This window comes from Dipodomys merriami, unplaced genomic scaffold (assembly GCF_024711535.1).
Source record: "Dipodomys merriami isolate MVZ:Mamm:240054 unplaced genomic scaffold, mDipMer1.0.p SCAF_19, whole genome shotgun sequence".
NCBI lineage: Eukaryota > Metazoa > Chordata > Mammalia > Rodentia > Heteromyidae > Dipodomys > Dipodomys merriami.
Genome location: NW_027203270.1, coordinates 5,125,481 through 5,136,232, shown reverse-complemented (window position 1 = coordinate 5,136,232; position 10,752 = coordinate 5,125,481). Strand labels below are relative to the sequence as shown.

Below are 10,752 nucleotides of genomic sequence, written 5' to 3'. Positions count from 1 at the left end.
TATGCTTGAACCAGACGCTGGTGGCTCATGCCTGTAATCCTACTCAAGAGGCTGAGATCTGAGAATCTCAGTTCAAAGCCAGCCCAGGCAGCAAAGTCTGTGAGACTCTTATCACCAATTAATCACCAGAAAACAGGAAATAGCGCTGTGGCTCAAGTGGTAGAGTGCTCGCCTTGAGTTGAAGAGCTCAGGGATAGCACCTAGGCCATCTAGGCCCAGAGGTCAAGCCCCACGACAGACTAAATAAATAAATTCTATGCTTGAATCACATTAATTGAGCTTTCACTCAATCCTGGGAGTTATAGCTCAGTTATAGGTGCTTCTTTAACATGCAAGACACCCTTGGTTTGATCCCCAGCAAGGGGGTAGGGTAGCAAGGAGTTCATTTAAGAGCAGCCAGAAGCATTGGATAGGGTGGTTTGTTTGCCTTTAGGCAATTTTTGTTGGGTATTAGAAGAGAATGAGGCACTTGCTCATTTCTTTAGAAATGTCTACAGAAGAACATGAAATCTACAACAGAAGTCTTTAGCCTCTGTAGAGCTGCTATTGGTTATATCTGAGTTTATACTATAAGACTTATCATCCAGCAGTTTTCACAGGGGAGGGGGATTGTAATAACAGATCATATCACCTTCAAAAGAGGATTATTAACAGTAATGATTAAGCCACCCCATCTTGAAGTAGGTCATCTCATGGGAACAAGACTGCTCCCCTGTAGTGACCATAGTGATTAACTTCTCTGGAACCCAGGTGAACCACAACCAAGATATAATGGGGTAAACTATTAAAACTCCTACCTTCACTTCAACGCTCATAGCCAAGTGCCAGTAATCCTAGCTACTGAGGAGGCTGAGATCTGAGGATCAGGTTTCAAAGTCAGCCCAGACAGTTAAGTCCGTGAGATTTGGTTGGGTTTTTTTTTTGTTTGTTTTTTGGTCAGTCTTGGTGCTTGAACTCTGGGCCTCAGCGCTGTCCCTGAGCTCTTTAGCTCAAGTCTAGTGCTCTTCCACTTGAACCACAGCGCCACTTCTGGTTTTCTGGTGGTTAAACGGAGATAAGAGTCTCACGGACTTTACTGCCCAGGCTGGCTTTGAAGCATGATCCTCAGATCTCAGCCTCCTGAGTAGCTAGGATTACAGGCATGAGCCACCAGCACTAAGTCTGTGAGATTCTTTTTTTTTTTTCTTATGTGGTGCTGAGGAATCGAACCCAGGGCCTCAGGCATGCAAGGCAAGCACTATCCCACTGAGCCACCTTCCCAGCCTGTCTGTGAGATTCTTATCTCCAATTAACCACCAGAAATTGGAAGTGGTGCTGTGGCTCAAGTGGTAGAGTGCTAGCCCTTGAGCTAAAGAGCTCAGGGACAGGGCCCAGGCCCAGAGTTCAAGCCCCATGACCAACAAAAGAAAAAAGATGAAAACAAAACAGGAAGAAAATTTAATGCTCATGTCAATATCCTACAGCTGGCTGAAGATGATGTGAAGTAGTCTTCTGATGACATCATGCCATGTAAAAATCTTTCTCTGCTGAATTTCTAATAAACTTTCCTGTTACTTAAAGCACTTTCATAGTTTGCCCATTTCTTCTTTTGCCAGACATAAAAACTGAGGTTGATTATCTCTGGTGACTTTCTGGTAACAGTAGAAAGATGTTGGAAGAAGCACAAAACAAATTTGCTATATTAATTAAAGAAGCTAAACTAACATATGGATTAAAGATAGTGACAAACTAACTACAGGTGAAATCATTTTCATGCCTGACAAAAGTGACAAAAAAGAACATTAAGAAACCTGTAATGTTTTTTTTCTTCTGCCAAGTAAACACTGCTGGCTTATAAATACAACTATTTCTGTTTACTCAGTCACAATATATTAAACTCTTTGAGATCCCTGCAAAGATTTAAACAAGTTTACTAGGCTTAAAATCCTCTTCTGGCCGGGCGCTGGTGGCTCACGCCTGTAATCCTAGCTACTCAGGAGGCTGAGATCTGAGGATCAAGGTTCAAAGCCAGCCCGGGCAGGAGAGACCGTGAGACTCCTATCTCCAATAAACCACCAGAAAACCGGAAGTGGCACTGAAGCTCAAGTGGTAGAGCGCTCACCTTGAGCTGAAGAGCTGAGGGACAGTGCCCAGGCCCAGAGTTCAAGCCCCATGACCGACAAAAAAAAAAATCCTCTTTCTGCATGGCTTTGTGGTGAAGCTTAGTTGTGTTATTTAGGTATTATAGTAAGGAATGGGTGATTGGAATTAAAATCTGGCTGTAAAAATCAACTCAAATGACTTCCTATTCAGAACACAAGACTAGCATTCAGCATTCAGTCCTATCACAATATCTATCTACCAAACCTACTTACTCAATACCTATTCAGACAGCTTTGTTTCTTAATAGAATTAAGTTAAGCAATAGAAGAGGTCCCAGGTGAACAATGGTGGTGTTTGGGGGGAGAAGGCAGTGAATTGAAAACTGGGCAAATTTAATAAGAGGGCCATGTTACCCATTATTGATAATGAATTCAAAGCATTTCTCTACACATCTACCTTCACCCTTTAATTTCAAAGAAAGGAACATAGTTATAAAACTCCAATTATTCTGTTAATTCAGATAAAAGATTATAGGACCAGCACTAAGAGATGCTACCAGGGACCAGGAATACAGCTCAGTGCTAGAGCTCTTGCCTACCATGCTTAAGATCTAAGTTCAATCCTCAGTACTTCCCTAAAAAGAAAAATATTACCATATTTTACACTTGGAGAATGTTTGTATACCTTGGCTGCTATAATATAAATGCCTTCCAGATAAGTGTTTTATACAAAATGCCCATCTTACTCTAAGATAATGACACTTCAAATATGCGCATATATTGTGCATATACACCAAACTATCAAAGGTAGCTAAGTATAGCTGAATAGATTGTTGATTATTAGCAAAAGAAACTAATCCTAATGTTTATCTGAAGCTAGCAAGCCTCCAGAAAATTTACTGCATGAGCTTTTTTAAAAAGCTCAAAGATGTAAAATCAATACTAAAACATTACATATTTTAATCGCTTTGGTTTTTCAGCAGGAAGTTTTACAACTGCCATTCTTTACATATATAAAGGATTTACTAAATATGAAAACTGGAACATATCTGACATGCTAATAAAAAACTGTATATTGGATATATACACTAACTGATTTCTTCCTGTCTTTAGGAAGCAAAAAAAATCACTTCCATGTTATGTTCATTCAGATTTGCATTTAATGTCTATTTACATTCATTCAACCAGAATCAAAAATCTTAATACAGTAAACTAAATACAAGATGAAAAGCAGAAAAAGTGTTACCCTCATGGCACTCCTAATAAGGCAGCTGAAGAGTTTATTTATTTTAATAGATGCAAAGCCAACTGGGGACAGAGGAAACATAATAGTTTAAAAGCAAACACAAACAGTGATAAACCCATCTTTTGGATGTTATTTCAGAGAATCCACTGAGATACTTGTAGTGTTAAGAATCATACAAGAGGAAGTACTGTAATATAACCAACAACAGACCACAGATGGTGTGACAAATTCTATTATAATTTTCTCCAGCTTGCTAGTGTCTAACCACTATAAAAATAGGTGGATGTTTTGAGAGATTAACTATTTTCAAAAACTCAAAATCTATTCTTCATAAATTCAACATTTCTTGTGGGAAAAATTTGAGATCTTAGATCTAGCTCTGGGAGCTAGGAACCAAAAGAGTAATTGAATATTCAAAAAAACAGGTTCTTTGCTATATATGACATTCAAAGCTCAAGATACTAATACTATATAAGATGCATCTTGCTTATGATAATTTATTACCTACAGTATAAAATGTTGAATTTATGGAGTCTCATATATGCATCCTCCCTCTCCATCTTAAATAATCTTCCATTTCAAAAAACAGAATGAAAAAATCCTTCTTGAAGGATTCAAATTAGTCAAGATCATAAAGGTGAAAAAATAACATAATTTTCCTAAAAATCTGGTTTATGTTCAATACTTTTACACTGTTAATCACAGCTGGTTTATAAATCCAGTGATTCTATAATGCTACAAACCTTATAAAAACAAATTATTTCAGTGATTACATCTTAATTAAAAAACAGCATGTATAAAATAAAATATCCTGTTGATTTTAATGAAAGTAATCAAGTATTGAAAGAAAAGCACTTAATTTTTTTATACACTTACCTGGTATAAATCATAAGGAACCCACTTAGAAATTCAAGACTAGTAATATTGACACCATATATTTTAAACTATGCTTGGATTTTTACAAATAAATATAGAGTAAGCCATATTGCATAGGTGTGTGCTTTCTGTCTGTGACACTAGTGTGACACATGACATGTTTTCACAGTCTCAGCAGGGATATTCACTTATGAAACAATTTTTCAATAAACTCTCCAAAACATGGAAATTAATTTCACTTAATAAATGTTAAGATAGAAAAGGTATGTATTTGTGTGGTTGGTAAGTATGCAATTAATGCTTCCTATGCAAAAAACTTGCAGTGTTTGCCACTATTGCCAGCAGTACTTAATTATGAAAACTATAGGACAGTTATAGCCAGCCAATGACAGTACACATATTATTAGCAAACAGGACTGAGGAAGAATATTTTGGTGTAAAAGTTTTACTGGAATTTGGTCAGGCAGTCAATGCTGCAGTTAGTAAACACTTGGAAACAAGTACTGCAAACCATTTACAGTCTGAAATAATGCCTATACAAATTACCATAGCTTTTTGGGTATTGTTTTTGTTTTTTGTTTTTCAGAAATACAAATTGTCAGAGAACAAAGATCTGGACTTTAAAATTTCTGCCTTTAATCAATATAGTAGCTTCTAACTTATCAGCCACAATTACCTAAGTTCTCGGTAGGCTGATGCAATAAAAGGGGATCTAGAAGGAGTGGTTAAAATAAGTAAAAAGGTGTTCTGTTCAAAGATAAACTTTTATCAATTCTTTCATTTATTGCCACAATTGAAAAAGTTCATTTCCAGTAATTTCCCATGGTTCTGGTTATGCTTACTATCATATGGTTTTATCACATCTCTAAATAAGCAAAATCTTGCTCTTTTCTGGCTGAATTCAACATGCATAAAGAATTTTATGGCTTGGATCCTATGGCTCAAAAAGGTTTGGAGAACATAGCAAGCAGCATTTATTTAAAAAAATTCTAGGGTTGCAAACTATTATAAATTAACTTTGTACAGAATGAAAACATTAAAAAGACCAACAAAAGACAAGTGTAAGACTCCACTGTAACTGCATCATCATCTACTCATACCAGTATGCAATGAAATATATTTTTATAAAGCTCTGCAGATATTAAACCCTTTCACCAGCTAATGTCATGGAAATGCTCTCTTTAAGGCAGGAAGTATTTAAGAAAGGTAAAGTTACCTTTATTTTTATTCTTTGTACCTGTAAATCACTTCTGTAGATTTTGTTACAATTTCAGAAACACTGTCTTGTTAACATATATCCTAAATTAAGCTACTAAGTTTTCTTGGTTCACTATGGAAGACATTCATCAAAAGGCCATCAAGCATTTTCACAATAAAAAATAGCCCCAGTAAAGGGGGGGAGGGGGAAATAAGACCTTGTTTTCCTTTTTTAAATGATTGAGAAAAAAAAAAAAAAAAAGAAGGTAGACAGCAAAAATGGTTTTTAAAAAAAAGTACAACTTAAAAACCTTACCCATTTGCTGTAAAGAGATGAGACAGTTGTGGACATGGCAACGCCCTCTTCCCCTGGATATCCCTATCTTCCCCACTTTGCTGCCCCCAGTATGCATTTTATCCTGACTCTCTTCTGTCCTTCCTCAGCCATGGGCTGAACACATTTGGCGTCTTGAACCAAATACTGGTATAAGAACAGGTGGCAATTTTTTTCCAGTGCAATGCAGGACAAGGATGAAAATGTAGGACATATAATAAATGCCCATTCCAAGGCTTCCAGTTACACTTGGCAGACAGCAGTACTGCAAGTAGAAATAATTAGATTCTTTTTTTCCCCTAGTACTACAGGTATTGCAGCAGGGTTACTAAAGATAAACCCGAGGTCCACCCCAAGCCCTCAAAGGAGCCACAGCTGTGGTTAACAATGATTAATTTGCATTTTATTTCATCAAGAGAGAAGAAACAGAAGCTGTCTGATCTTCTTAACACCAACCAATTTCTCATTTTAAAGTTTTGGGATGTTTTCCATAATGAGCTGAATCAAAAATCTATTTGAAAAATATATATTTATATAAAAAAAAGATTCAGGTTGTTTGCACATAAAACATCAATTGGTAAGTTTCTTTTGTCTTTGATTCCATGTTTCTGGAAAAAGTTTGACCAAGCTTGCATGCTAATTTGTCTTTAGTTGCAAGTATTATAGGCAATTTCATACTTTGCCTAATGAGAGGATAACTCTTCTTCAATACAATCAGAACTCTCAATGATTCAGAAGCAACATGTTATCCTTAATACTGTCAGTTTGGAGCCATCAACATGAAAATTCTTGATAAGGTTGAAAGATGTCACTAGGAATCAGTTAACTGATGTGCCTAAGAGTTCCACAATACTATTTTGCTTGCCTGTTTTTTGTTTTTTTGAATTTTGCACCATTGATTGATTTTTTTAATCCATGTTTATTTTTACTCCATCCAAAGTGTTCTAGGTAAAGACACTGACTCTGAGACTTATTATTTTGTTTCTTCTGGTTTTATCTTGCCAGATATCATCACTTCCTCTACTTTTGTTCTTTCTTCCTTTTTCTTTTTTTTGCTTCAAGTTCATTAAAAGCATTACTTTGTCATAGATTCATTCGCAGGTGCTCTGGCCGTTTGGAGATCATGGGGAAAGCTTGCTTTTTGTATGGTCCAGAGTTGGGCTGTCGTATTGGAAGAGGAGCTGATGCTTCCCCACTCATTGTCACGTCCATCTGCTCTATTCCGCTTGTTTCCATTGGGTATTCCGCGGGTGTCTGAGGAGTTGCCGTGCTGGCTGAAGCACCTCTTCCCCAAAAATCCCCAGGAGAAAATTTGACTGGGCTTTAAGACAAGGAAGAACTATCATTTATTAGTCTCAAGGTTCAACTCAACAAGAAATATTTCCACTACATTTAAAAGGAGAGAGTAATATGACACCTTTTTCATTTAAGTTTATTTTCTTGTGGATTGTCACAAAGGCAATGGTTGAGCCATCTCTTCCACAGATGAGTTAATTGCTGGAATCTATAAACTACCTTTATACTTCACCCCTAAAGACCTAAACGATAGTCCTTTTTAAATCATTTCATTTCCCCACTTAAAACAACCTCCCATTGTAATTGTAATTGTAATGTTCTAAACCTTTGCCATTTTCCACTTCACTTTCCACACCTAAGAACAGTGGCCCTCCCATTCAAGAAAACAACATCCTATTTTCTTTCCTGAAGGCTTCCACTCTTGCTATTCCGTTTACAGTATTTTTTCATATCCTATTTTTGCTTAACTAACAAAAATTTTTATTCTTTGATGTTACTTTACCAGGGAGGCCATTATTGGTCACTATGAGTAGAAATTCATTTGTTTTTTCTGCTCTCTACTGCTGTACTTACACAATTTTTTAAACTTTTCTCTTTTTTATTTTGTGCTGGTAATGGGGCTTGAATTCAGGGTTAGGGCACTGTCCTTTAGCTTTTTCACTCAAAGCTGGCACTCTAGTACCTGAACCACCCCTCTACTTCTGGCTTTTTTGTTGGATGTAAGAGTCTCATGGACTTTTCTGCACAGGCTGGCTTTGAATCAAATCCTCAGATCTCAGCTTCCTGAATAACTAGGGTTACAGGCATGAACTACTGGTGCCTGGCACACTTTTGTTTTAAATACAGCACAACTTGGAGTTACTTTTTTTCTGTGCATATTCCTATTTTTGTTTATTGTGACTATCTCCTACTTAGTGTGTAAACTTCACCAGATCAAGAGTAATTTCTATGTTATATACACTATACGCACATGCATACAACATGTAATGCAGCCACGGGTGCACAATAAAATCTTGACTAAGTGCACAAAAAGGGCATTCACCAGTATACCAGGAGAAAAGGCAAACTATATAACCTGTAAGAGATGAGACACAGGCTAGTTCTTTACAATTTTTTTTTTTTTTTTTTTTTGCCGGTTGTGGACCTCAACTCTGGGCCTAGGCACTGTCCCTCAGCTCTTCAGCTCAAGGCGAGTGCTCTACCGCTTGAGCCATGGCGCCACTTCCGGCTTTTTCTGTCTATGTAGTGCTAAGGAATCGAACCCAGGGCCTCAGGCATGCAAGGCAAGCACTCTACCACTGAGCCACCTTCCCAACCCGTTCTTTACGATATATAAAGATACTGATGCCATGTTTGTGTTAACCAAAAAGAATGACAGCTCTTTCAATTACATAACTTGGCATTAATTCCTATGCTCTTTCTAGGTTTAAACAAAAAAAGATGGAAAATAACATTGTCTGAAATACCTGACAGGTGTTCGTGGACTACCAATAAATCTTCGAGGGGATCGAATTTTTGGTTCAAAGGAAAACTTTTCTTTCACACTTTCAAGTACAGATGGAGCCACATATGTAAAACCCTGAAAGACAGTAACAATGGACTACAGAATGGCAGATTATCATACACATCAAAACAACAACAAATTTTGGTTCTGTTTTTTTGATAGAGTCTATGTAGCCCAGCCTGGCCTTGAACTTTCAGTTCTCCTGCCTGAACCTCTTGAATACTGGGATTATAGGCATGTATCATAAAACCTTTTTGTTTATATTCTCTGGTAAAATGAGTTGTCTGGTGTCTGAATACCAACATAATGATGTACACTTAAAATCACTAATGCATATATTCTCCCATTTCCTTGAGCTCATACCTGTTAACTTCTTTCCAGCCATTTTTTAAGGCATAGACCTCAGGAAAGCAGAATTCTATTCAGCCCCATATGCCAACACACAAAATTCTCCACTATTATTAGGAGAAAAAAAAAAACAGGAAGAATGTAGGCTTCACATTATGGTTTTAAGTAACACAGAAATATAAGCAACAAGAGTAGTATAAGCAAGTAAGATAACTACTTTCAAAACAGCTTCTTGCAGGGTGCTGGTGGTTCACAACCATAATTCCAGGAGGCTGAGATCTTGAGGTTCCAAGCCAGCCCAGGCAGCAAAGTTTGTGAGACTTTATCTCCAATTAACCACCAAAAAGCCAGAAGTAGAGCTGTGCTCAGGTGGTAAAGTACTAGCCTTGAGCAAAAAATTAAGGGACAGTACCCAGCTCCAGAGTTCAAGTCCCAGGACCAGCACAAAAAGCAAAACAACAACAAAAACAAGTTTCTTATAATGAGGTCAAAGCAAAACCAGACTAAATTCTCTGATGTAAGATGGGTGATCTTTCTGTTTCTGCACCAATGATTGTACAAGATTAGGCATTTGGTGGCTAAATGGTAGAGTACCTGCTTAGCAAATGTGAGGCCAAGGGTTCAAACCCCAGTACTGTCCCCCACCAAAAAAAAAAAAAGAAAAAGAAAAAGAAAAAAAAAAAGAAATTGGTGTTTTACTGATGAATAGGTATCAACATTATGCAAACCTCCACTGCAATAGACAGCAGTACAGTTCTATTAGCTTTAGCTCTTTCTTGGACTTTGCTCTTACGCTACCACTGTCATTTCCTTTGTTGTCCATGTTTGTTTTAACAAGTCCTATGCCTACTGTCTCTTCTATTTACTATTACCTACATGTGAACATGATGGTTCTACGTGAAATCTAGAAGAATAAAGTATAATATATGCTATATAATTTCAGACAATGTTGGGCATATTCAGGGAAGGAGGACCATAGATGCTTTGTGACTTCAGAAGCTATTTATCCATATGGTCTAGTGCACTAAAGCTGTATTTACGAAGACCAGGCTTAGAACCAAAATATCTACATAGGTACGGATTTTAAGGATTCCTTTATTTGTTGTTGATCATGGGGCTTGAACTCAGGTCCTGGGCACTGTCCCTGAGCTCTTTTGCTCAAGACTAGCACTTTACCACTCTGAGCCAGAGCTCCACTTCCATGTTTTGTGGTGGAGATTAGAGTCTCACTGGGACATTTCTGCCCAAGCTGGCTTTAAACTGTGATCCTCCAATCTCAGCATCCTGAGTAGCTAGGATTACAGGCCTGAGCCACTAAAGCCCAGCTTTAAGGATTCTTGTTGCTGTTGTTTTCTTGTAGTGCTGGGGATTTATCTAGGGCCTTATACATGATAGGCAAGTGCTCTACTACTGAGCTCTATTCCTGGCTCCTATTTAAAAGGTCTTAAAGACAGGAGTGTATACTAAAATTAAAAATAATGTATCAGTATATTTTTCAGTCAAATATTCACAAGTAACATTATGTATTTCCACAAACTTAGATTAGAATGCTAATTGGTTTATAATCCTAATTGCTATTTCTCTTTTGATAATAAAAGTGAGTTTTCCTGGGACAGGGAATGTGGCTTAGTGGTAGAGTACTTGCCTACACGCACAAAGCCCTGCATTCAGTTCCTCAATAACAATTAAACAAAAAGCCAGAAGTAGCGCTGTGGCTCAAGTGGTGGAGTGCTAGCTTTGAGCAAAAGAAGCTATGGTACAGTGTCTAGGCCCTGAGTTCAAGCCCAGGACTAGCAAAAAAAAAAAAAAGTTTGGGATGCAAACCCAAACATTTCAGGTCAGTTGTTCTATTACAAAAAATGGATCATAT

General features: G+C 37.3%; 1 protein-coding gene across 3 annotated transcripts in view; it reads right to left on the bottom strand.

The window, feature by feature from the left end:
- Positions 1-10,752, bottom strand: part of Rps6kb1 (ribosomal protein S6 kinase B1) — a 57,346-nt gene that overhangs the window by 6,480 nt on the left and 40,114 nt on the right. For 2 of the 3 annotated variants that reach the window (XM_070027057.1, XM_070027056.1), the window contains 2 exons: positions 8,497-8,609; positions 5,641-7,055 (listed from right to left, as the gene is read on the bottom strand). In XM_070027057.1, coding sequence (XP_069883158.1) covers positions 6,818-7,055; positions 8,497-8,609 — 351 coding nt within the window. In that variant the 3' untranslated portion in view covers positions 5,641-6,817. Of the gene's footprint in view, positions 1-5,640; positions 7,056-8,496; positions 8,610-10,752 lie in introns of those variants that run through there. The other variant, XM_070027059.1, reaches the window with a different exon arrangement.